The 27,396-nt window shown below is 38.9% G+C and overlaps 1 protein-coding gene across 2 annotated transcripts in view; it reads left to right on the top strand.

Annotated features, from left to right (window-relative positions):
• Positions 1–24,562, top strand: part of SEL1L (SEL1L adaptor subunit of SYVN1 ubiquitin ligase) — a 56,640-nt gene extending 32,078 nt beyond the window's left edge. Inside the window, exons 11-21 of one of the 2 annotated variants that reach the window (XM_064571444.1) lie at positions 3,497–3,553; positions 5,926–5,994; positions 8,573–8,650; positions 9,738–9,800; positions 11,099–11,186; positions 11,506–11,654; positions 12,429–12,594; positions 13,159–13,233; positions 13,968–14,140; positions 17,894–18,022; positions 20,301–24,562. In XM_064571444.1, the coding sequence (XP_064427514.1) occupies positions 3,497–3,553; positions 5,926–5,994; positions 8,573–8,650; positions 9,738–9,800; positions 11,099–11,186; positions 11,506–11,654; positions 12,429–12,594; positions 13,159–13,233; positions 13,968–14,140; positions 17,894–18,022; positions 20,301–20,510 (1,257 nt within the window). In that variant the 3' untranslated portion in view covers positions 20,511–24,562. Of the gene's footprint in view, positions 1–3,496; positions 3,554–5,925; positions 5,995–8,572; positions 8,651–9,737; positions 9,801–11,098; positions 11,187–11,505; positions 11,655–12,428; positions 12,595–13,158; positions 13,234–13,967; positions 14,141–14,308; positions 15,049–17,893; positions 18,023–20,300 lie in introns of those variants that run through there. The other variant, XM_064571445.1, reaches the window with a different exon arrangement.
• Positions 24,563–27,396: the final 2,834 nt, after the last annotated feature.

Here is a 27,396-nt window from a genome sequence, read left to right as displayed (position 1 = left end):
ATCAAAGTACCGTGTATAATTTGTTATTTGATAATCCTGAAATAAAAAAGAGGACTTCAACATTTCCCTTTTTTTCTATGCAGTTTACAGGTCTTTTCTGATTTAGACACATAGAGACATGAGTATTAGATACTTTTTAAGAACAATTGATTTTAAGACTTAACAGAAGGGAATCTTATGATTTAAAAAAAAAAAAAACTATGGTGAAAGATCCAAATCTTAGCTCATAGAAATTTTAATAAAGTTATCTTGTCTAATTAAACATCTGTCTTTTACATCAGAGGCCAGTTAAAATTCAAAACTATCTAAAAGCCCCAAAATAGGGAATTATTTAGCTCAATTATGACACTTCCATGTATGGAATTTTATGCAACCATTAAAAATTATGTAGAATACTACTTACTATGGAAAGCTGACTTTAGTGTATTCAGTGGAAAACTCAAGCTAAAAAAATCCATATGTGGTATAGTATATCATTTTGTTCTTTTTACTACTTGAATTGCAACCTTAATACAGAAAAGTATAAAAATCGGAAGCCTACAGCCCCCCTGATTGAGCACCAGGTGAGCCTCCTGTGAAGCATAGCTAGCATCCCAGCAGCGGCCCCCGCCCGCCCGGTGGGTTGCCCTCTGAGCTGACTTCTACCACTATGGATCAGTTTGTCCTGGCTTTGAATTTTACGTTAAAAAAAAAAATCATACAGCATTTTTTGGTATCAGCTTCTTTTGCTCAGCATTATGTTTATGAAATCAATCCATGTGTTTTCATGTAGCTGAAATTCATTCATTTACATTGCCCTGTAGTATTTCATTGTATAAAAATCCCACAGCTTATTTACCCATTTTACTCTTCCCAGATCTGGGCGATTGCAAATAATGCTCTGTGCATATTCTCTTGCATGTCTTGTGCATCAGTACTGTCTTAAATTTCTATACTTTATAGATCTTGATATGTGATAGAATACATTTCCCTGCTGTCATAGTTTTCATGATATTTAGCTCTAATATTCATTGTGATTCTTCTGACCCATGTGTAATTTTAGAAGTGCATTGCTTAGTTTTTCATATAAATGGGAGATTTATTACTTACCCTTTGTGTTGATTTCTAGCTTAATCCACTGTGGTCAGAATATTCTCTGTATGGGGCACCTGGGAGGGCACAGTCAGCTAAGCATCTGACTCCTGGTTTTTGCTCAGGTTGTGAGATCAAGCGCTGTGTCGGGCTTCACACTCATTGCAGAATCTCCTTAAGATTCCCTCTCCCTGGGGCTCCTGGGTGGCTCAGTTGGTTAAGCGTCTGCCTTCAGCTCAGGGCATGATCCCAGGGTGCTGGGATCGAGCCCCATGTTGGGCTCCCTGCTCAGCGGGGAGCCTGCATCTAAATAAAATAAGAATATGCTATGTATGATTTCATTTGTGTGGGATTTCCTGAGACTTGCTTTATGATCCATTGTTTGGGCAAATTTCGTGTGCTAAAGAGAATATAAATTTTTTTTTTTTAAAGATTTTATTTATTTATTTGAGAGAGAGAGAATGAGAGACAGCACGAGAGGGAAGAGGGTCAGAGGGAGAAGCAGACTCCCTGCCGAGCAGGGAGCCCGATGCGGGACTCGATCCCGGGACTCCAGGATCATGACCTGAGCCGAAGGCAGTCGCTTAACCAACTGAGCCACCCAGGCGCCCAAGAGAATATAAATTTTACAGTCTTTGGGTATAGTGTTCTTTATGTGTCAATTGAGTTATGTTTCTTAATCCTGTTGTTCAAATCTTGTGAATCCTTACTGAATTTGTCTGCTTTTTCTGTCCAGTGCTGAGACAGTATTGTTTAAATTGCCCCCTTGGTGTGCATATGTCTGTGTCTTCTTGTATTTCTATCAATTTTGATTTATGTATGTTAGGCCATGTAGATTGCATATAGACTTAATACTGTTATCTTTTTGTTAAACTAGCTTGTATATCATGAAATGTCCTCTTTTATCTCCAGAAATGTTTTTTGCTTTATTTATTTATTTACTTATTTATTAAAGATTTTATTTATTTATTTGAGAGAGAGGATGAGAGGAGAGAGAGAGAGCACATGAGAGGGGGGAGGGTCAGAGGGAGAAGCAGACTCCCTGCCGAGCAGGGAGCCCGATGCGGGACTCGATCCCGGGACTCCAGGATCATGACCTGAGCCGAAGGCAGCCGCTTAACCAACTGAGCCACCCAGGCGCCCTGTTTTTTGCTTTAAATTGTACTTTGTCTGGTACTAGCCAGCTATGCCACTTTCTTTTGGTTAGTATTTACATGGAATATCTTTTCTATCTTTTGTATTCATCTCTTATGTTTAAGGTATGTCTCTTGGAAGCATCATCGGACTACTTTTACTTTTTTTTTTATCCATTCTGACAGTCTTTTAATTGAAAGTAATGAATATTTGTGTTTACATTTTCTATGTTGCTTGCTTTCTTTCATTTTGCTTTTCCATGCTTCTTTATGTGTCTTTTCTTACATTCTCTTGGTTTCAGTGTTTTGGTGTTGTACCTCCTCCCCTCTACTAAGGTGATAGTTGGACTTTGTTTTACTACTCTTTTATCAAAGTCTAGTATGAATGAGCACTTTTACCATTTCTTGGACAATGCAAACTTTAGAGTACTCTGTATGTGTTATAATTCTATATATTTTTGGATCCTGCAAGATATTATTCTTGTATACAGTCCATATAATTAGATTTATTCATAAGTTTAACTTTCTTTTTTTAAAGATTTTATTTATTTATTTGACAGAGAGAGAGAGACAGCGAGAGAGGGAACACAAGCAGGGGGAGTGGGAGAGGGAGAAGCAGGCTTCCTGCGGAGCAGGGAGCCCCATGTGGGGCTCGATCCCAGGACCCTGGGATCATGACCTGAGCCAAAGGCAGATGCTTAACGACTAAGCCACCCAGGCTCCCCCTATAAGTTTAACTTTCCATCCCTCTTTACTTCTTACTGCCAGGCTTCCCAGGATAATTTTCCTTCCTTCTAAAGAACATCCTTTAAGGGGGGCCTGGGTGGCTCAGTCGTTAAGCGTCTGCCTTCGGCTCAGGTCATGATCCCAGGGTCCTGGGACCGAGCCCCGCATTGGGCTCCCTGCTTGGCGGGAAGCCTGCTTCTCCCCCTCCCACTCCCCCTGCTTGTGTTCCCTCTCTCGCTGTCTCTCTCTCTGTTAAGTAAATAAATAAAATCTTAAAAAAAAAAAAAATCCTTCAGTACTTCCTTTAGAGTGAGTTCATTGGTGACAAATTCACTTTTGGTTTGCCTTTATTTCAGAAAGATACCTTGTAATTAAAAGCAGGCATTTTCAGGTTTTAAAAAATGTAGGTTTAAGTAGAGTAATATCTTCAGGAGTTAAGACTTAAGTCTTCACTTTTTTGAATTCTGAAGAGAAGCATTTTTATGACCAAATGATTTCTTACTGGTCTAATTTAATGACACACCAGATGCTACCATTTACTTTTGCTCATTTTTGTTAATTTTCAGGTTGGTCTGGGACAACTGCATCTGCACGGAGGGCGTGGAGTAGAACAAAATCATCAGGTAACTTTCTTGTTCCCAGGGCTTTGTACTTCACGTTGTAGAAAGAAACAGTGCTCTAGATGTATTTTTTATCAATGACAATATCAAGTTCATGTTACTTAGTCATCACAAATGATCTTTCAAGATCCATCTAACCCCTGAGAAAACTGAAGACTAAAAATGTGCTTATACCTCATAGTTGTGGGAAGGGTTTTTTAAATTCTGAAACCTAGTTCTCAATATTGCCAAAAATACATACACAGTATCTTGGTTTCCTATGGTTATGTAGTAGAAGTACGTCTTAAAACTCCTATTAGAAAATATTTCAGGGGTGTCTGGGTGGCTCAGTTGGTTACATGTCTGCCTTTGGCTCAGGTCATGATTCCAGGGTTCTGGAATCAAGCCTCGCATCCGGCTCCCTGCTCCTTGGGGAGCCTGATTCTCCCTCCCCACCCATGAATAAATAAATAAAATCTTTGAAAAAAAAAATTTCATGGAACCGAGGAAAAGTCATTGTTGAGTTTGTGAGAAATTAGGAGTATACAACTATAGCAGTCAGATCTGTACCCAGCTTTTGTGTGCTTTATGCCCTAAATCTTGCTCATCTCTTCCCTTGTATCCATCAGTACACCTGCCACTTGTAGTCATCTCCTGCTTGCATTTCCTAAGCAGCAGCCTATGTTTGTAAACCACACACCTAATTCTGTGGTTCCCTTGCTTAAAACTCGAGTGGTCCGTGATTATCAGTTGCTTAAAAACCAAAACCTTTATTTAACATGATTTCCAGGATTTGTACCAGTCTCTGTTTCCCTTCCCTTGCTTTCTGAGTCACAGGCACATTTACCTTTTCTCAGGTCTTTGAAAATATGAAGAAACTATCTCAGTATTTCTGGAATGCTAGTCCCTCTGTCTAGAGTGAATATTATCCCACCTCCTTTCTTTACGTAGCTAATTCCTACTCATCCTCCAGAATTCATCTCCAATCTCTTCCCCTAAAATGTTTCTCTAGTCTCCTAACCCCACTCCAGGAATAGGTCATGTACCACAGTTAAAATTTCTGAAAATGTGTATTTATGGCCCTTACCCATTGTAAATTTGCCAATTATGTAATTAAGTTTTTTCCTCTGCTAGAACTTAAGTTGCAAAAGAACACGGACTTTGCCACTTTATTCCCAGCACCTGACGATGCCTAGCACATAATGAGTTCTTGATAAATGTTATTCTGCCATAACAGTTAAACATTCTAATTAAGGTTATTTCATTTCCATATCTCATCAGCTTTAAGAAGTAGATCATAAAATACACTTGTCACTTAAAACTATACCAAATACCCATGGTTTGTTTTTTTTAATTCAGATGGCATTTTGACTGCTTTCATTATCTTTAGGTCATTCAAATGTATGTCATTAGGCCAGATGAACTGGCTAATAAAAATGTCAGGTGAGATAATTCCGGATGACAAGTTTGCTGCATACCTTTTATACAAGTTTTGGGATATCCTTGGTGTATGCTGCTTACTTGTGAAATGCCTACACAACAATAAATTTTTTCACCAGCTTCTCAGAAAGAATAAAAGGAGTTCCCAGTATATAACTGCATTAATTCATCAATAGTTCGTGTGCCTGCTATGCGCCTATTCACTGCTAGGCATTCAGAATACAATGCTAGACAAAATAGCTTTGGTCTTTTTGTCCTTACAGAGCGTCAAGTTTAATAGAACTAGAATATTAGGTATTTTTTTAAATAATCACACCAACAGACATGTAATAAATTGTGATTATTGTTATTAAGGAGAATGAAAGGGTCCATAACAGGTTAATAAGTGGGAGGTGGCAGTTGTCTCTGAGGAGAAATGGATGACATTTAAGTCGAGCCTGGAGGTAAGATCATTCCAGGCCAGAAAGAGGGGTATGTGTGTAGGTCCTGAGGCAGGAAGGACCAGAGTGCAGAGAGCAAGCTGAACAGTACTGAGGTAAACAGTGTCTGATCACGCCAGTATAGCCCCTGCAAGACTTCGAGGGGCTGTAAGGACCAGCATATTAAGTGTTTTGAACTGTTGCTTTGGGTGACCAAACACTAAAGGCAGGAGACCAAGTAGGGGAGTGTTCCAGAAGTTCCGGGGGAGATAATGTAACTTAGCCTAGAATTGTGGTCGTGGAGGATCATGGGTGGATTCAAGCAGAATTTGGTGGTGAAAGTTACAGGATTCAGTGGTGGATTAGGCGTGAAGAGGGGTGGGTACCTTGAGCAACCAAGAGATGTCATGCTGCTATTTAAACTGAGATACTGCCATATTACCAGATTTTTTAAATGTTCCGAAATGATTATTTTGGTTAAAAGCCAAAGGCAGATTCTGTAAAAACTAATTATTTTAATAAATTCTTTTCTCACAGAGAGCATTTGACTACTTCAATTTAGCAGCTAATGCTGGCAATTCACATGCGATGGCCTTCTTGGGAAAGGTACTGTATGTTCTGTGACTGTTTTACATAATCGCAAGAGGTGTTTGCATAATAAGCACATGTTGTCAAACTCAACCCCCAAAAAACAAATAAGTCAAAAAATGGGGAGAAGACACTTCCTAAAAGAAGACATACAAATGGCTAACAGACACAGGAAAAAATATTCATCATCATTAGCCATCAGGGAAATTCAGATCAAAACCACACTGAAATACCACCTTACACCAGTTAGAATGGCAAAAATTGACAAGGCAAGAAACAACAAATGTTGGAGAGGTTGTGGAGAAAGGGGACCTCTCTTACACTGTTGATGGGAATGCAAGTTGGTACAGCCACTTTGGAAAACAGTGTGGAGGTGCCTCAAAAAATTAAAAATAGAGCTACCCTATGATTCAGCAATTGCACTACTGGATATAGATGTAGTGAAAAGAAGGGACATATGCACCACAGTGTTCATAGCAGCAATGTCCACAATAACCAAACTGTGGAAAGAGCCGAGATGCCCTTCAACAGATGAATGGATAAAGAGGATGTGGTCCATATATACAATGGAATATTACTCAGCCATCAGAAAGGATGAATACCCAACTTTTGCATCAACATGGATGGGACTAGAGGAAGATTATGCTAAGTGAAATAAGTCAAGCAGAGAAAGTCAATTATCATATGGTTCCACTTATATGTGGAATATAAGGAATAGCATGGAGGACATTAGGAGAAGGAAGGGAAAAATGAAGGGGGGATATTGGAGCGGGAGACGAACCATGAGAGAATAAGAACGCCAAGAAACAAACAGGGTTTTAGAGGGGAGAGGGGTGGGGGGATGGGTATTTATGAGGGCACATATTGCATGGAGTACTGGGTGTTACACGCAAACAATGAATCATGGAACACTACATCAAAAACTAATGATGTACTGTATGGTGACTAACATAACATAATAAAAAAAACAACAAAAATAAAATTTTTTTCTATTTTTCATAAGTCTTTAAAAAAAAATAAACATGTTGTAGTTACAATCTACAGTTTACCAAAAATAAACTGGAAATAAAATTTCCAATACAAGGATATCGTGTCTTGTGGTAAGGTAAGTGATTTCGAGGCATTTTCTTAGGTAACATAAGGGAAACAGCATTTCCTCATCAGTATGTTAATTTTCTGTTGAAATTAGCTATCACTGAGCTCCTACTTTGTGTGTATCATACACAATAATGAGGGATTTTTTTCTTTTTGCTGTGCAGTAGTTTTTTTTTTTGCTAAGTCTGTCATAATTGCCTGTTTTCTTCTGTGCTGAGTAGAGGCCACTAGAGTTTGTCAGCATTTGTCTGCAGGCTTTAATCATCCTCAGTGTGACAGCCATCACTCACCTGTCAGTGTGGTTCTTTTCTAAGCAAGGAAACACCGAAGTCTGGAGACCTAACAAGTAGATTCCATGTGACATGGCACCGTTTCAGAACTTCCTTTTTCATTATTTTGAAAACAAATACAGTATACATCAGTGGATATTTACATCCATAACCAAATCCTAAGGTTAGGATGCTCAGGTAGAATAAATCTGTCACAAAGGTTCTTACAAATAGAAAAAAAATCTCATCAGTATTTGCCACATAATCACAACCAGTTATTTGGGGCCTGAGAACCGTACATGTAGACATCCCAACTATTATAGCATCGAAATTAGTATTCCCCATCTGTTTTTGTTAAGCCTTTAAGAACTTTCCATTCTAGCCCTTTCAGTTCTTGCTCTGAATTCCTAATTAACCCTATCTCAAAAAAAGATTTCCATTTCCGTTTTCTTAATGTATACGTGGATGAAAACAGTCTCAGTCATTCTGTTCTTCTTTCTCTTGGCCATTTTATCATGTTCTGTACCTGGTACTCTAATCATTCAGTGCTTGAAACCTTTTAAAATAACCTTTTAGTTATTTCTTTTCCTGAACTTAAGACCTATCCTGTATCTTACCCTGAGGGAAGTCATGGTGGAAGAGAGAGGGAAGTGGGCATTGCCAACAGCACCCGTTTCTCTTGCACTGACCCCAAGCAACTCAACAACCATTTGACTGCCCTGGGATAGAGTGAGAGAAAAGATTCACCTTGAGTTAAAGGTTTTCTCCCCTGAGATTGATCTATGAACTGATTTTAATATATTCACATTTGTAAAAAAGTCAAATTTGTTATGGCAAAGAAGATATAATACTATTCTTTACTTTTAAGGTTTTGCTTTTAAATCTAAAATGTCATATGGGGGGCGCCTGGGTGGCTCAGTTGGTTAAGCGACTGCCTTCAGCTCAGGTCATGATCCTGGAGTCCCTGGATCGAGTCCCGCATCGGGCTCCCTGCTCGGCAGGGAGTCTGCTTCTCCCTCTGACCCTCCCCCCTCTCATGTACTCGCTCTCTCTCATTCTCTCTCTCTCAAATAAATAAAATCTTTAAAAAAATAAAATAAAATGTCATATGGGGAATTTTAAACTGTTCAAAGATTTCATGATATCTAACAAAAACCAGAATGAGATGAGAGAGAAATACATTATAGGTGAGAGGGGTATAGTGCTTAATAAAATTAGGCTCTGTTTTCCAGATGTATTCAGAGGGAAGTGATATTGTACCACAGAGTAATGAGACAGCTCTTCACTACTTTAAGAAAGCTGCTGACATGGTAAGACCTCATGATTCAGTGTATTGAAATATGTGCCATATTATTATTATTTTAATAAATAAGTCTATTATACTGAAAGATTAGTGTTAACCAACTCATGCCTCAAATTATTGAAAGCACTTATGTAAATGTGATTCATGGGAATGGACTGGCTAGAAAAAAAAACTTTCCAGTAAAAAGTAATTTATTTGGGGGGGGGGGACAAATTATTGAGTATTAAGCCTCTGTTTCAATTTCATTGAGAAGTTTCCTCATCAGGGAAATACTGATTTTAGTAATGCAATTGAGAGTTATTATAATTTGCCCTATTTGTTTTGCAACTTGAGGTTTAAAACTTACATAACTGGGTACTTTCGATAATCATAAATATAAAACTTAGGCTTTCTTTGGCCCAGAGAAAACTACATATGAATATTTAAGACCCTATATGCCTCCATTGTGTATGCTTTTCTCCTCACCAGCTACATACCACTTCAGTTCCAAATGTCAGTTGAGTATTTCCCAAGGGAGTGCTGTGACACTTTTTAAAAGATGGCCCTGTCCGTCCAAGTTTAGGTTGAATTTTGGATTTTTCTCTTTCAGGTCTCAAAACAATGATTATCTTTGTTCTGTGACACTCCAGTAATCTTAAGTGTATTTTGCCACCTGGTCCCAATATTGCTGTTTTACATGGTGGTTGACTTTCCACCATGGCATCTTCCTTCTTTATTGGGGAGGGAAGTTACCAATGAAAAACTACCCAAAAAGTGACCTACTTTTAATTTTAAGAAGAAGAACTACATTAGTCATGTGTTCTATCATAAACTCATGGAACAGATGGTCATAAGATAAGTCACCAAAATTTAATTCTAGATAAATGTACTGTTTCCTCTTTTTCAGCAAATTACTGAAGACCCACCAATACTCTGAAAGTCAGTATTACATTTAGCCTGCTGGGAAGGAGAATTTTGAATTGAAAAAATGCAAAGACATTTTTTGAATATGCTTGTAACTCATTTCTTTGGTAGTCATTTATTCTTGGCTGTTTGGGGTTTTTTTTTTTTTGTTTTTTAATGAGTCCTTTCCCTCTTTTGTCTCTGGTTTGCAGGGAAACCCAGTCGGACAGAGTGGACTCGGAATGGCTTACCTCTATGGGAGAGGAGTTCAAGTTGTAAGTTTTCAGTCTTAACATTCTGACTTAAACAAGCAGTCAGCTGGTGAGGTAGGGAAGTTTAACTAGCTAGCTTCCAGCCGGGTTGAAATCCTTCCTTTATGTCTAGAGCTGAACATTTTCCTGTTCTCTGAGTACCCAGCACCCTCCATACTAACTGCCTTCTTCGAATGGCTCTGTCTCTGACACTTTCCGCTAAAGATGTGAAGCTAGTTCTCATTCTGTCTGTGCTATCTGCCCTACCTATGCTTCCATCTCTCCAAGACTTCTCCCTCCCTATTTCTTCACTCGAGCCTGAGAAAGTGCTTGTCCCTCCCATTTAGAAGGACAAAAGCTTTCTGTTCTATTCTTTGCCCTTCTAGCTACTACCTCTCTTCTCTCCAGTCCGTCACTACAAAGCCAGGTTTCTCCAAACAATGAACTATATTAGTGGCCACCACTCACTCTTCAGGTCTCAGCAGTCAGGCTTCTGCTTCATGAAACTGCTCTATGCAGGTCACCAGTAACTTCCCAAATGTCAACTCCTATTGACTTTTTGGTTCTATGTCACTTGAACTCTTTCTTCCCTGGAATTCTGCAAGTTCTCTTGGTTTTCCTAGGCCATTGCTTCTCATTCTTCTGTACTACTTCCTCATGTTGGATGCCCCGAGATTCTCATTGCTGCCCTCTTCTCTATGATCTCTCCAAGTAAAATGTATTTAATTTGGGCCTGCCATGAAGAGTTAGGTTTAGGATTCCAATCTGTAGGTGTTCCCTGGCACAGAAGACAGTAGTGTGTTCTCAAGTTGATTCCTTCTAGTCATTTTAGGACACTAAAATTCAGTAGTGATCTTTGTTTTAATTTTTCTCAGAGGATAGTTATGATATTTGAAATCTAATAATCAGATAGTGCTTGATAAGCTACACAGGGAAAGAATGAATAAGGAGAAAATAATTTTCCTTTTTTAATGTTAGAAAAATTGAAGTTTAAAAAAGATATGTTGGTTAATAGGAAAGATAAGAGTGTTTCTTAAGTCCTGGTCTTGTGTTCCAAGGTTTCTCCAAAGAACCAGAACTAGCGTTGTGTAGGCTTTCTGAGAGTGAACATACAGATTGTTCACAGTCTTAAATATATTAACTCCTCTGTGACATAGACTACCATCTGTATATTATAAAAAAATTAGAAGGTAGTCTTTTTAATGGCTCTTTGAGAATATCTTATATGTGTTTTTTTAACTTTTTAATGAATGACTAACTTCTGAGTATATCAACCTTTTGAGTTTTCTCATCGTGTGACCATGTGACCTCTTTTCCTACAGAATTATGATCTGGCACTAAAGTATTTCCAGAAAGCTGCTGAACAAGGCTGGGTGGATGGGCAACTGCAGCTTGGCTCTATGTACTATAGTAAGTAACGTTGGCATTAAACGCTGTGTATACCGACAGCTAAATTACTAATTTTCCACCAGATGCCACTGTGATAAATGAGAGCTCTCGCATTCTGGCTGATTAATATTCTCCCAATTCAATGATTGTGCATCTTGTTTTTCATTGTAAATTATGTTAATCTGTATAATATACTAAACTGCATTAGTAGGATTCACATCTTTCCTGAGTAAGAATTCTGAATTTCATTTGATTTTACTCATTATTTAAGGCTTCTCTGGTGCTTCAGCTAAATCTTCTTTAAGACTATTTCTGACCTCTCGTGTGATTTTCCTTACAGATGGCATTGGAGTCAAGAGGGATTATAAACAGGCCTTGAAGTATTTTAATTTAGCTTCTCAGGGAGGCCACATCTTGGCTTTCTATAACCTAGCCCAGATGCACGCCAGCGGCACAGGTGTGATGCGATCGTGTCACACTGCAGTGGAGGTAAGGGCTTTTCTACTGACTTGTACACAGGAAATTAATTTTCTCAAGAGGAAAATCTGTCGTTTTAATTCTGCTTTTTTTGCATGATTTTTTCTCAAGTAGAAACAGACTCAACCTATTAGTTTTGATACAGTGAGGGAAGACTCAGGGCCTGTGTGTCACTGTCATGCTTCTTTATCTCATGTGTCTCTCCCCACTAGAATCCGCATCTATGAGGACAGGTGGTGGTGTCTGCAGTTTCTTTAGCACCTAGAAAGCATCTGAAACAACACCAAAAAAGTCTGTGTTGAATGAATGTTGTAAAGGGGAATGCTGATGTCTCCCAAAGGGAGCTTTTCCTTTTAGCTCTTTCATAACTGGCACTTCACAGTGGCATTTGATGAATGCTTGGCACAATTTCCAAACTGCTCTGTGCTTCAGTTTCCTTGGTTGTGAAACGGGGCACTATTTAATAGGACTTACCTCATGGAGTGGCCCCCATGACCTCATGGGAGCTCTAAGGGAAACTCTGTACCTACTGTACATAAAGCAAGCACTAGAACAGTGCCTGGCAAGGGTAATGGTATATAATTGTTTACTGTTATTTTTATAAACCTCTTCTAAAGACTAACTGAAAACTTCAAATAAAATCCCAGACTTGTGTATGTATTTAATAAAGCTACCAGGGATGCAGAGAGGTAACCCCGCAGTCACTTATAGCCAAAGTGCAAAACTGATTTTCTGGGATATGTTCCTTATTTTGTTACGGGTTTTTTTTCCCCCCTGTTCTCCCAGTTGTTTAAGAACGTCTGTGAACGAGGCCGCTGGTCCGAGAGGCTTATGATGGCCTATAACAGCTATAAAGACGGCGACTACAATGCCGCCGTGATCCAGTACCTCCTGCTGGCCGAACAGGGCTACGAAGTGGCGCAGAGCAATGCAGCCTTCATTCTCGATCAGAGTAAGGTTCACTGCCGTCCTGCCTTGCCTTTAGAATACAGAGGCTCACGTCGGGTCACCTGTTCATGCTTAAAGCGAAAAGGCACAGAGAAAAACTTCTTTATTGTTGTAAATTGACCTTAACAACACGTGAGTAATTTCCCTCAGCTCCCTAAGCCAGCCAAGTTAGTGTTACATGTTAGAGTTGACAGTAGAAATCGCTTTGCCATTCGTTTCACAAATCCATCTTCCAAAATACAGCAGATATAACAACATTGTTTTTCCAGCAGTACGTAGGTCCATAGAAGCAGCTCAGTAGTTAGTCTCCTTATTAGTTCTGTGGATACAACATGTTGCAGGGAAGTAGTGTGTCCTGGATAGAGGCAGTGATTCCTTTGAACTTGGTATTTTATTCTAATACTAGTTTAATGTCAATACAGTGCTTTTTTCATTTAATATTTGCCATATCCCAATTCTTGTTTAAATTATGTTCTACATAGCCACTCTGGCTTATAAATGAACCCTAACAGTCTAGTGCCTATCTTTCTTAAGTGCCTGATTTGTATATACTTCATCGTCCCCATAGGGGAAGCAACCATTGTGGGGGAGAACGAGACTTACCCCAGAGCTTTGCTGCACTGGAACAGGGCCGCCTCTCAAGGTGAGTGACCGCTACTTTCTGGGGAAGAGTTTCACCCCGGGACCTTTCTTTACTGTCTCCGTTTTGTTTTCTTACCTCCCACAAAAAACTAAATAATGTCATTCGTCAACTTAAAATTAGGCAGACAGACCCACAATATTGCTTAACTTGTTTGCATCATGATTTATTTATTTTTAAAATGGCAGTTCTAGTCTCTGGGTTTCTAAATTGAATTGTGAGGTCTTTGTACTGGACATTTATATCATGTTATGGTTTACTCTTTGATTTTAGTGTGAGGCCCATGTTCTGTGTAAAATGAGAATCGAATAGAATATATAATAGAATACTAGTCTAAAAGCCCTTTTTTTGAGTCTTTCTTTCTCACACGCTCCTTTCAACCTTGCCTGGCTGTCCCTTCTTCAAACCTGAACCGTGTGGGCCCGTTGAACTCCTGCTTTACGGTGTAAATGGCAGGTAGACTAGAACATGCCCATTTTGAGGAGTGTTACCCTGAAGTAGGGATTACCACCCACCTTGCTTTACCCCCCTGACTGTTACAAAGCCTTCCTCAGAAGAGCAACACCTCTAGTTTGAGTCTTTGTTGCATTTATAGCTTGGTTGAGGGTTCGTTGTGAAGTTCATGCACTACAAATCGAAGTTCCGTGTTTTGCAAGCACGCAAGCAGGAGCAGCAGCGGTTTGGTCTGTTGTGAGCACGCTTGACCTGCCGGCGGTTCTGCATTTCATTTTGTTCAGGCTATACCGTGGCCAGAGTTAAGCTTGGAGACTACCATTTCTATGGCTTTGGCACCGACGTCGACTACGAGACCGCGTTCATTCACTATCGCCTGGCGTCTGAGCAGCAGCACAGCGCCCAGGCCATGTTCAATCTGGGCTACATGCACGAGAAGGGGCTGGGCATCAAGCAGGTGAGTGTGGCTCCCGAGCGGTGTCCGCACGGCAGCCGGCGGGGGGATCCGCCCGCAGTTCTGCAGAAAACAGGCGTTCTTCGGAACGTGCGCCCACTCCAGGTACTAAGTCATGCGACGGTTCTGCAGTATTTCACAAGCCCATCCTCGCATCTCTTTCGCCATCAGACACACTCCGCTACACTTACGATAGCAAGCCAGGAACATTCGTTGAAATGGAAATGCGGGGCTGCCGCGATCGGGAACTCCTCGCTTGAGAAACTGTCCGTCCATCTTCAGCCAGATTCTGTTGTTTCTAAATTATTCCAAAGTAAATTAAGGTGTTTGCGACTGATAAACGTATTTCTGAGTCTCATGCCTTCCTAATACAGTCTAACATTCTCCAGACCTGTGGTTTGCCTCTGTGCCCTGAAGAGGATTTTGAAAAGCTGTGTGTTCTCCCGTACATGTTTAATTTGACATTAAAAATTATCATCATAAGCCCCAAAGTGTCTAAATTCTAGCTATTTTAAGCACCAACACTTGATAAAAAATGACTAAATTACTCTAAATACCAAAATTTTAATATAATACCCTCATTATTAATTTTTTAAATACACAGCAAATTTATTAAATGAAAATGGTATCTTTTCCTTTTCTTCCTGAATTCATATTTTTTTTTTTTTAAAGATTTTATTTATTTATTTGACAGAGAGAGACAGCGAGAGAGGGAACACAAGCAGGGGGAGTGGGAGAGGGAGAAGCAGGCTTCCCACTGAGCAGGGAGCCCGACGCCGTGGCGCTCCATCCCAGGACCCTGGGATCATGACCTGAGCCGAAGGCAGACGCTTAACGACTGAGCCACCCAGGCACCCCTCTTCCTGAATTCATATTTTCAGTCCATTATTCCCAAAGCATCCCATATTAATGTAATGTTTTTAGTGCTTAGATATTTTACTGATCATTTGATCATACTTATCTGAAACAAAGTGTACTAAATTCAAATTTTAAATTTTATTTCCTGTGATTATAGGCTCTAAGTGTTAAGAAAAGTTCATGAGATATTATTAGTCATAGTTGGTTAATTATCAATACAGTGATGAATAAATCAACATAATACTACAAATTTCACAAAAATTTTACTTTTGTGATTACTGAAAATGCATCATTTAATGAGATGAATGCAGCATCTTTTAAAAATTAGTTTAAGCATCATTGAGTAGATTTAGCATTAATTTCATTTTTCATTTTTATAAATATATGACTGGAATCTTGTTCATATAAACAAGTATATACGAAAGGGAGGAATCTTATAGCAAGGTCACTTAATTCTTTAAACTGCTTTAGAGTTACATGCTGTCTCTTTTGGGCTACTGTAACAGAATGCCATAGATTGGACGGCTTAAATAACAGGATTTCTCACAGTTCTAGAGGCCGAGAAGTTGCAGTACACGGTGGCAGCGGATTTGGTGTCTGGTGAGGCCCTGCTTCCTGGGCCAGAGAGAGCTGTCTTCTGGCTTTTGTCCTTAACCTGAGGAGAGAGCAGGAAAGGAGCAGCAAGCACTTAGAGACTCTTTTCAGGATGCTAATCCCATTCATGAGAGCTCTGCCCTTGTAACCTCATCTAATCCTGGTAACCTCTCAGAGACCTCACCTCCTAATCCCAACCATTGCAGGAGGGAGTAGAGTTTCCACAAAGAAATTTAGGGGGGATGCAAACATTTAGTCTATAACATGTGCCAAAAGTCAGAGTGATCTGTCATTAAAATTATTTTCAGTGATCTGTCACTGACAACTTAGTTAGGTCCCCCTTCAGTCTTGTTGAAAGCAGGGAGTTGGAAACTAGAGACTTGCAAAAGATGTATTTATTCCCTGGTCACTGGAGTCATTCACTTTCTCAGTTCCTGGGTGAAGTGCCGAAAGGCACTTGAAAGGTAAAATAAATCTTCTAAGGCACAAGATTTATCAAATAACTAATTATATTCCTTACTCTGTCACTTAGAGACACTTTATTGACCTAATGTGCTTAAGATCAAGTTGTTCATTTTCATTTTGCTAATGCACTATTTTTTGTCCAAGTGCCTTTTATTTTACCACATTTGAATATTAATTTTTTTAATTCCCATATGTAAATTTTTATATTTCACATTTATATTAATATTAGGTACTTGAATATAGTTTTATCAAGACTCTAGAACTGCAGGCAGAGTGCATTCAGCTTGGGGAAGATTCTGCCATGTTATCAAGTTACTGAAGCCTCTCTTGGTTGTCAGGCCAGTCAGCCAGATCAGACTTGGCTTCTGTCAACAAGTCTGACTTCACTTTTTTAATTCAAATGAAATTAATATGTGTTTGATGACTAACACAAAGATTGCACATAAGTTATGGTTTTTATGGGATACACTTCATTATAATTTACTAAAAGCAATCAAAATTAAAGTAACAACTCTGTTTTTGTAATAGATTAGAAGCTGAGAAAATCAGTGTGCCTTCTCATAATTTAATTTGTAATATCTTATATAAATTCTTGTGAATAAAGACTATGATAAAAAGCATAGTATTTCTTTGATAAGAATGGGGGTAGGGAACTATGGGATGCAACTTTTAAGAATAATCATGTATAAAAATCAGAATGATTCCATTAGTTTTTGTAAGACATTATGATCACCTTTTCCTATTTCTTCCCATTTTTTAAAGAAAGAAGCATTCATACTACTAAAAACTATTCAATTCAGCATCTAGTACAGTTAGAAAAATATTAAGGACTAAATGAGGATTGATTATATGGAATAAATAATTCAGGATGTAATTGATAAGATTTAATCACCCTATTAAATCATCCGCACAGAAGTCAATGTTATCACATAAAGTTTGATCCATGATCTTGAAAAATTTGGCAGTCCAAAAAAAAACTTGTTACACTTTTTTAAAAACCAGACTAACTATATTTTTAGTGTTAGTAACAGAAGAGAACCTTCTTTTTAACTAATGACACACCCTAGGGATAGTTTAGGGAACAGCTGAAAGTAACTGCTTATATTGAACTATGTGGAAAAAGTCCTTTTTAATGTTAACCTTTCTTTCCCGTGTCTTATGGAATTCTTTCCTTGGAGCTTGGTTGTTCTTTGACAATAGTCAGGGCATAGAAAAAGTGAGGTTGTAAAATGAAAATTTCACAACGTCCCACTGTGCCGTTCTGCTTTTATCTGCATGCAGAACACTCCAGTCTGGGCCAGAATTCATAATGACTTCTTTCACCTTTTACAGAAATATGTCTAAGGCAGGGAAACGCAGAATGGGTTTACTATCCATGCAAGTACCCTCTGAGAAATCATGAGCATGTTACTAGGTTTGAAGATTACTGTTCCAAACTGAAACCAGAAATTGCTTATACTGACTGAAGTTTTAAGAAAAATTAAATGAGACTTAGAGGTGGCCCCCGGAAATCTTAAGATTGACCTGTGTTATGCATAGGGATGCAGCTGTATGCAACGCATCTGCACAGCAAATGGGATGTCAGGCAGGAGGAACATGAGCTAAATCTTAAAATTTTTCAGTTAAATTTTTCAAAATTAAGCAGTTAGATAATTAAAGAAATATTACCCAATTACAGGTTGGGTTTTTCCTTTAGGTATGGGAAATTTTGAAATGAAAACTTGAAAAGTAAAATAAATCTTCTAAATATATAAACTGATACCCGAATGTATAAGCTAAATAATACTATTTTACTTATTTTAACAAGAGATGAATTTTGGTTTATTGCCTATATTCTAGGATATTCACCTTGCGAAACGTTTCTATGACATGGCAGCTGAAGCCAGCCCAGACGCACAAGTACCAGTCTTCCTAGCACTATGCAAATTAGGTGTGGTGTATTTCTTGCAATACATACGGGAAACAAATGTAAGTGTTCCCTGCCTCTTTTTTTTTTTTTTTAAGATTTATTTATTTTAGCATAGCATGCATGAATTGGGAGAGGGGAAGAAGGAGAGAATCCTCAAGCAGACTCCCCGTTGAGTGTGGAGCCTGATGTGGGGCTCAGGCCCAGGACCCTGAGATTGTGACCTGAGCCGAAATCAAGAGTTAGCCACTTAACTGACTGAGCCACCCAGGCGACCCTCCATGCCTCTTGTAATTAAAATACAAATGATGTAAGCTGCTCAGTCCAGAGGTTTGTATCTAAAAAGTTTGGGGAGAGGGGAGGAGTGTCCTGCCAGTGTCTGGTCCTATCCCTTTTTCCCCCAGGTGAAGTACCAGGAGATTGCATCGGGTGTGGGGTGAAGGTAGCCACAGAGCAGTACGTTTCCAAGTAGCATTGGATGGTGGCTCCAGGTGCTAAAGCAGTTTTCATTGATGCAAGTGTCTTCTGGTTTAGAGAAAACTGAGACCAACACTTGGCAATTTGGAACAGTAGTTAACTAAACTCAGTAAACAGTAAATCCGATGACTGCCCAGCAATGACTCAGCCCAGTCCCTTAAAAAGAGAATTTTTAAAAAAAGGGAGAAGTAGAACCTGAGAACCTGCCCAGGCTGTTGTACTTCAGGTTCTTCTGCTGGTGTAAAACATGTTTAAAACACCGCTAGAACTTCGTTCTGTAAAAATACCTTGAACTACTTAATTAAGCTAACCCACCCAGATAAGAGGTGGGTTCCCTATTCCTTTCAAAACTACTGACCTAAGTTACCTGTATTTCTGGGTAGGTGCTCTTGGGTTCTCCTGTTTCACATTTGCTTTACCTCCACTTCCTCATAATACCTGATGAAGTATTTAACCCCAAAAGTCCTAAAACATAGGCAGAAACAAAGGCTATTTAACTTGAATTCACTCCAGACCAGGATAGGATACTTCAACCTTTTGTTAAGATCTTTTAGGACAGGTTGATACGCCATTTCAGCATTCGATTCCAGAACGGGCTTTTCCTCCTGTGTGACACAGATGTAACTGGAGTCCATGCTGCTCCTTTTGCAACCCTGTCCTGTGCTGCCGAGGGCCTCCATGCATGGTGCTCTGGAGGACCGGAGGTGTCGGACTCCGTCCCCCTGATTGCTTATACATTTGTAATGGCAAATTTATAGTTGCTTGATAGCATGAACCAGGCATGCTGTACCCTCCAGTAATGGAAACAATCCTTGTTCCTTTAATTGAAAAGCTAACAGCATGGCAGCCTGCTGTTTCTGTCAGGGCTATTGCAGACCCTTGTCTCTCACAGTTTGTAGGACTAAGAAACTGCTGATTATAGTCCAGGATTTGGTCATGCATTATTCGATCTTTGTTGTTTTTTTAATACAGAAGTATAAAGAAGACAATAAAATGCTCCATAATCCTACCACATAGATATTCCAACTAAAAAAGAGAATGATAAGAGTGAGAAAGTCAGACGGTACAGAAAACACAAAATCTCCTATCACAGGTCCCACCCCAGGAAACACAGTTAATAGTTTCTTATAATCTTTTTCCAGAAAAATTTAGCACCTGTACCTACAAATATATATTACGGGGACATTTTAAATATAACTTTATTTCAGTATAAAGGGTTATACCCCATGTTTATTTCCTTCGTAGGTAGGTAGCAGTCCGAAAATATCAGGAATGACTTCTCTTAAGTGACACTAAAACAAAGTATCATAGATGAAGAACATAACTTTTAAGTTCAAATTCAGGTGTTAAAGATTTAGTGAAATCCTATTAAAAAGCATTAGTCATTCGGCTATTAAACGTTGGAATTCCTTCCATCATCAGTTACACGAGAGAAGACGTGAAATCCCCTGCTGTCGTTAGAACGGGGCTTCTCAGCGGGGTGCCGTCACAACTAGGTGACAGGCGTGCTGAGATACGATCATTCCCCACCTTGGCTCTCCACTGTCCCCAGTATTCCTTGCAAGTATTTTCTGTGAAAAATGGTAGGAAATGAGTGGGTTGGATTACTGATGGAAAGGAACCCTGTTAGACACTTTGTATCACCTACTGTTACAAAATTCGGTTCCTGAGACATGTTATTTTTTGAGTTTCAGTTGAAGGCTTTTAAAGCCACTTTTTTTTTTAATTGCATTGCAAAATGTTCCTAAAACCAGTGACTTTAATAAGTTCTGTATTCATCTCTAATTTGCAATGTAACTTTTTTCCTAGTTCCTTCTCTGACATTCTGGTGATCATAATGATTTTTGTATTATTCTCATTAAGATTCGAGATATGTTCACCCAACTTGACATGGACCAGCTTTTGGGACCTGAGTGGGACCTTTACCTCATGACCATCATCGCACTGCTCTTGGGAACAGTTATAGCTTACAGGCAGAGGCAGCACCAAGACATGCCTGTCCCCAGGCCTCCTGGGCCCCGGCCGGTGCCACCACAGCAGGAGGGGCCACCAGAGCAGCAGCCACCACAGTAACAGCCACCGTGTCCAGCCTTGGTCAGTGACAACCAAGGAAATTGTCTGTGGAGAACACTTGCATTGGATTTAGGACTTCGGATCAGTGGTCACCTCCTGGAAGAGGCACAAGGAAGCATTGAATTCCTAAAGCTGCTTAGAATCTGATGCCTTTATTTTCAGGGATAAGTAACTCTCACCTAAACTGAGTTGAATGTTTGTTTCAGTACCGTATGGAATAACAACTCTCAGTGCCCCCCCCCCCTTTTTTTTCTGGAAACATATGAGACACTCAATGTCTGCCGTACCCAGCTGTCTTTCTTGGGTCCTTTCGGTCACTCTCTCAATGTGCATAAGTTCTTCTATCAACCACCTTTAAGGTCTTGTGCATCAACACTAAAAACTGATCATTGTAAAAAGGAAAAAACAGTTAGTTGCAAGTTTAACCTTAACATGTTTGGAAGTCTGAAAATAGAACTTGCCTTTTAAGTAAAAAAAAAAACAAAAAAACAAAAAAAGTCTTCAGATCGTTTCAGAACTGCAATAACTGAGAAACTTACCAATCCACATGCAAGTATACATATTCAACATATTGGTTATTTTAAAAGGGAAGGCTGGGAGGTTTCTTATTATTGGTGATTGTCATACTTTCTACCATACGTCTCTCCTTCAAAGACTGAAAGGCGTGTTAAAGAGTTTGATGTGAACTTCACTTCTCTGGAATGGAATATATAAAACATTGTGAACTGACTTCTTGAGCTAACATGTGAATTTGCCCCCACTTACTCAGTGTAATTTGCTTGTTTGTTTTGAATATACAGAGCCTTGATCCAGAAGCCAGAGGATGGACTAAGTGGGAGAAATTAGAAAACCATATTAAAGAACTCTGGGTGGGTTACAGAGATGATAGACACACTTCCCCGAAAGATGAAGCATTTGTTCCCAGGATTTTACTTTGCATTTCTTACTGCAAAAGAACAGATCTCACCCTCCTGAATTCTTTAGATTTGAAATATTATTGCCAGGATGTGGCATACAGTGACTACCCTTATAAAACTAAAACTCAGAGAATTTAAGATGCATTAAACTCAGTGGTTGAGGAAAGCCAAAGCCTGTTTATACTGTTCAGGTCGATTTTTACTTCTGCAGTTTTCTATTACAGTAGAAAGTCAGCCACTTTCTTAGCTGTCCTATGCACCACCCTCCCCCACTGGTAAATGTAGGAAAATCAAGGCTATGACACTTGAGAATTGCCTGGTCAAATAGTGTGGAGCACAGCAACAATACAAAGAAAATCGAGGACTTCACATATCCTGCAAATGAAGAACTTTAAACTTAAACCTAATTTGTATTTTTATTGTCAGATGGTGGTATTCACCAGCCTATGTCTAGTCTGAGACTACGTTGGTATCTGAGCAGGCTTTCTATGCCTCCTGACCTCAGTCTGTTTATAGTAACCTTTCTACTATTTTTTCCATAATCCCTCATCTGCCAGAAAACTTGAAGAGCTTATTACCTGTAGAGTTGTAAGACTTTGGTTTTTGAAGTTGGGATTATATTTAGAACTAGATTTAATGAGTCTGTAATGAATGTGAAGGCTTTCAGTGTGAAGTCGTACACTCTTTGTGTGTGTTTTAGAGTATTATGAGAAACCTGGTAAGCAAACTTTACTCCCACATAATTGCTTCCAAATTTGAAGAGGTGGCCACAGAACCATATGTATAAGAGAGTATCCGAAAGGTAGGAAGTTTGACCCTCCAGAGCGTCCTGTTGCTTTGGGCAGCTCTTAAATAGAAAGATGAGTTTGACCTCTTACGCAGAGAGAGACTTGAGTGCAGTTGGTACAATATATTGGTCTTCACCACTGCCACTTCTCCCCACCCTTCGAAGATGAGTAGAGTTCACGGGAGCGGCCACGTTTCATTTCGAAGGAACTGTCTTAATGTATTTAAATGTTTTAAAACCCTCCAAGATGACTGAACTTCCCTTTCTCTCCCTCTGCCATCCATCCACTTGATTTCTGCTTTAGCCACATTTTTTATCTCTAGCTTTACCTCCCTCCATTTGTGCTTTGAAGAGACATTTCGTAAAGCAGCGTGCACTACCTAAAGCCAGATGGGAAGGCGCAGTCGTGTTCTTCATGCAATAACAAACTTCCTGCTAGGTTACCACTACCTGCCCTGTCCTTTTTATTACTGATATTCCACATAGCCTCTTCCTGGCTTGTTTCCACCACCTGCTTGTCCCCTGGGTCATTTGCTCCAGGAAATTTGAACAGTGTATTTAAAACAATTTTGTTCTATGGCTTTGTGACTTCAGTCCTTACGACTATCTCAAAATACTTTGCTCCCTTTTTCTTCTCTGTTCATGGGACATAATACCTAGGCAAGTAGGAACTGGGTTTGGTGTTTCTCCTAAAATAATGCTCAATACTTACATAATCAAATGGCATCCATTTGAATAAAATGACAGTAACTAAAGCTAGTTAATGTCAGTGACATTAAACTAACTCCGGGATTCAGGAGTTTTAATGTTAGAATTTAGAGTTAGCAGATTGAGTGCAGCTTCATTTCTCTGTGGTAGCCTGTCTCCTGACCCCTTTAGCCTGTCTTCCTGCCTTTGAAGGTGACGACAGTAATACTTGGCTTATATTCTCCTCTGCGTTTGGTTTGTGGTTAGTCAACTGTTCTCAGAGTTTTGAGACCATCTGTTTGCTTCTATTTTATGTTACAAAGGTAGCATTGGTGTTTGGGTTTTTTGTTTTCTTTATTTGAAATTTTTGTTTCTGTTTTCTGAGTAAGGCTTATCTTATTTTTGGTTAATATTCAGTGGCACAGAAAAAGTAAAAGCCTTTTTTTTTTCCCAAAATTCATTATTTTAGCACTTGAATGAGATTAACTTTGGAATCATTTACCTTAATACGCTTGAGGATTTGTTACCCTTGTGCATATAAGGTTAATTTGTGAAAGTTTTACTGCTAAGCTTTTCTAGCTCTGTACCATTGGGAAGTTGTAGAAACTTCTACTGTGATCTGACCATGATCGGATGCTTTTATTTAATTAAGGAGCTGCTGTTGCCTCCAGGAAACTTAAGTATTTTGTATAGGATTTTTTTTTTTTTTTTTTTTTTTTTTTGGCTTCATTTTTCCCTCCTTCTTTGCTCCTTACATTTGTTCTTCAAGCCAGCATTTTGGAAGTATGCATGCAAGCCTGTAAATGGAGACCACAACTCTTCATGTGTGTAGCATGTGTATTACTGTCTAGCTCCATCTGCAAAAAACTTCCTTTACAGAGGTTTGGACTAATGTTTCACATGCACATTTCAAAACAAACAGTGTCAGATAAACAGCCCCTTTACCTGCCAAGAAGAGCAATGTGGGCTACTTTGCCCCGAGGACAGCTAGTATTTGTTCTGGAAGTGAATTTAATATGTGTTGCACAATATTATGACTAGAAGAATGCAAGAAATTAAAAAACTTCTGTTTTCATGAAAATCTTTTTCCTCACTCATTGCTCTCCCATATAAATGAAAAATATAGTTTCTGAACACCATATTGTCTGAGCCACTACCTGATTTTTTAAATGTGTGTAGTCCTTGAAGCTAAATTTCTCCTTTCACTTTGTATTTCTAGAAAACCTAAAATATCCCAAGTAAAAATGATTTGTATTTTAAAGTGACTATTTACAGAAGCAAAACTCCCAATTCTGTGTGTATGAGAAGGATGTCCTGGTCACGTGCAGGAAAGCCTCTCACATGCACTGTTTTTCCTATCTGGAATGACATAAGCTGACACTAGTCTCTTTGATTTAAAAAAAAGAAATCATAATGTCAATACGATCAAGGTATAACCACTATCAATATTTAGGAGAAGTTTAAAAAGACCATAAGCTGGCATTGGAAGGAACACCATGGTAGACTTTTTTGTAAATTTATTTTGTATTTAATTAAATACAGTATAAAGGCTGGTGAAGTGTAATATAATTGTGTAAACAAATCCTGTTAATAGAGAGATGTACAGATTCGTTTTGTACTGTATCTTGAAACTTGTGAAATAAAGAATCCACCTCTGGTTATCCTGTATGCCGTAATGTGCCATGACCAAGCAACTTTCCAGTCAGACTTTTTTTTTTTTAATCTGAATGATTCCATTTTTGATGGACCTTTCTGGAATTTTAGAAGCTTCTGGGAGCATTCATTTGGGGCAGTTTGAATCCATCTTTCATTTACTTTTAACTCTCCAAATTCAGATTTTTATAAGTTGAATTTTGCCCTAGGGACAATATGAATTTGCTAAGAAATGTTACCTTTTTTTTAACATTAAAAATCCCCACAATAAGTCTAGTTACCATCTGTCATAAGTTATTACAATATTATTGGCTATATTCCGTAGTTGTACGTTATATCCTCATGACTTAAAACTAGAAGTTTGTACCTCTTAATCCCCTTAACATATTTCACCCTATTACCACTTTTTGAGTAATCTCTACACCCATTGTGGGGCTCAAACTCATGACCCTGAGATCAAAAGTCATGCTCACCGGCAAAGCCAACCAACCAGGTGTCCCTCTATTACTACTTTTTTAAGTCTCTGAGGTCTTTGACTTGAATTAGCCTGTGATATATAGTGAAATGTAATCTCAAGTGTGTTTTATTCATTGCCTTGTCCCAAAAAATTCTTAAGAGAGGGCTTACAGAACCACCCACAATGATAAAATTTACATGGATTAAGACGATTCTAGGTAAAGAAGTGAAAAACAACATTAAACCAGGAGTGAACTTGGCACATAAAATGCATGTTAGGCTACAAATCTGGCCCTAACTTCCTAGCAGCCAACTCAAAAGGTAAATTGAGCTAAAATGTTCCAGCTTTGAAGCATCAGATCCTTGGATAAAATGTCTGGATGATGCAAATTGTGGCAAGTGAGAAATCGGATCTCAAATTTTGCTTCTGGGAGTGCAATCAGCCACCCCACATGACCTTGACTGACCCTGGCTATAGTTAATGTGGGGAAATTGGACATCAGAGCTGTAACATCAGCAGTTTGGCCATTCAACTTGGGGTTGGTGTGATGCCTATTTATCACTTAGCCTCTTTCTGAGAAGTCACCAAAATAAGTTCTCGGTCTGCAACTGGGTGAGAAACAGCCTCTCTCCTTTAACTTCCTTTAAGATAGTAATTTTGATTGCTTATACTAGCCTTGACATTTGCTAATACTATGTAACAGCATATACGTGAATACATGCAAGTAAATAATTAGAAGTAATTTCTGTAGTAGAAACCATTAAAAAAAACTTTAGGCAAGGAAAAATGAGCTTTAGAATCTACCAGCTCAAAAGAAGGTGCTGTTCTATTATGGGTCTTACATTCTTCCCATGTCATTTCTGCCACCACTTAGAAAGTCATCAGGTTAATCTTATGATTGGATCCTGAAACTTCTACCAACCTCGTAATTTATTGTTAGTATTACATTTTGAGCCAAACTGTTGATTTTCCTAGTGGCCAAATATTTTTGGTCTGGATTAATTTCTTTTAAACATGACCTAGTGTTAATGCTGAATTGTGTATTAAACTCTTAAAACCCCACATGATTTTTTCTCGTAGAATGTGGTCAGCTAGTTGACTTCAGAACATTCATATAATTATCTTCTATTGTTGCTCAGCGCAGTTTCCCTTTGCCTTCTCCCTACCTCTCAATGGAACTAGCCTGTCAGGATTGAAAAGAACATCTCAGAAGTCTTGTAAGTGCTAGATATGAGGTTCAAGTATCCTAAATAAGGATTTGAACTTGGAACCTAAAGACGTCATTGATGTTTTTGCATGATTCAAGATATAAATGTGAACAACAGAAACCTCCATTCTTGGAAACAGATTTATTTCAAGATCTGAAAGCACAGCCGTGGGTTTCAGAGTTGGCACATCTGGGTTTCCCCACTCACCCACCCACCCCAGGCCCTTGTCTGTAGTTGTTTTTCTTAGAAAAATTTCATTAATTGAATTTTTTGTTCTAAATGAAATCTTTTAAAACAAATAGAAACTAATCCTGATTGTGCAAGGGGCGGGGGGGGTGGGGGTGGTGGTGAATGTAGAGGAATCATCCAGCTGGTCTTATAGTAAAGAATTTACTTGAATTTTTCCAACCTGCACAAATATGTTATTTTCTTTTTCCATACTCTTTGGACAATGCTCTTTGGCTAGCAACATCTTAAGCAATGCACAGAAATTGGCTGCCAGAACACAGAGGTGAAAACAGTGCAGGATTTTCCTATAGTCCCTGTTTTGACACTAAATTTAAAAGGTGCTCTAAGTGGACTGTCCACACTGGAGCTGCAAACAGCAGCCTCTATGAGTTCAAAGGCAAGAAAAAAAAGCAATTGAAGAAGCCTTAAGTTTGTTTACTTGGTATCTGTGTTGTCTCACTCATTTGAAACTTAAAAGCAATTAAAACTATATAACTTAACTGATACTTTGTGTCTTCGGGTTTGCTAAACCAAAGAAGAATCATTAGGTCTCACCAGACACTGTAAAATAAGTTAGGAACAGGACATTTATGCCTGAAAGCAGTGAAATAGAAGAAAGCCCCAAGAACTAGGATGAAACCCCAAACTTAATTACACAAGAATTAAATTGCATCCCAGCCGACTTACTACTAATAAAAGGGGCTTTTTACTGATGAGTCGTTGTTCTGGTGTAAGAGTCATGTTGACAAGTGGGACAGATGCATAAAGGGCCCCCGCACCACAAGGTGGTTCTTGCCTTCCCGACAGATTCTCCCACTGCCTCTCCAGAGGTGCACCATCCCTTCGTAGAAAAGATTAGTGATCAGTCCTGACCACACCGAATGGCCCTGCAATGCAAAGCAAGAGGGTAAGGACTCCATCATAACAGGGAAGGAGTTCTGCACTGGGC

This window comes from Mirounga angustirostris, unplaced genomic scaffold, assembly GCF_029215605.1.
Source record: "Mirounga angustirostris isolate CCGP_5_RB_7025 unplaced genomic scaffold, mMirAng1.0.hap1 SCAF_9, whole genome shotgun sequence".
Classification (NCBI taxonomy): Eukaryota; Metazoa; Chordata; class Mammalia; order Carnivora; family Phocidae; genus Mirounga; species Mirounga angustirostris.
Note: the sequence above shows the minus strand (reverse complement) of the source record. Positions and strands in the feature narration are given on the sequence as shown.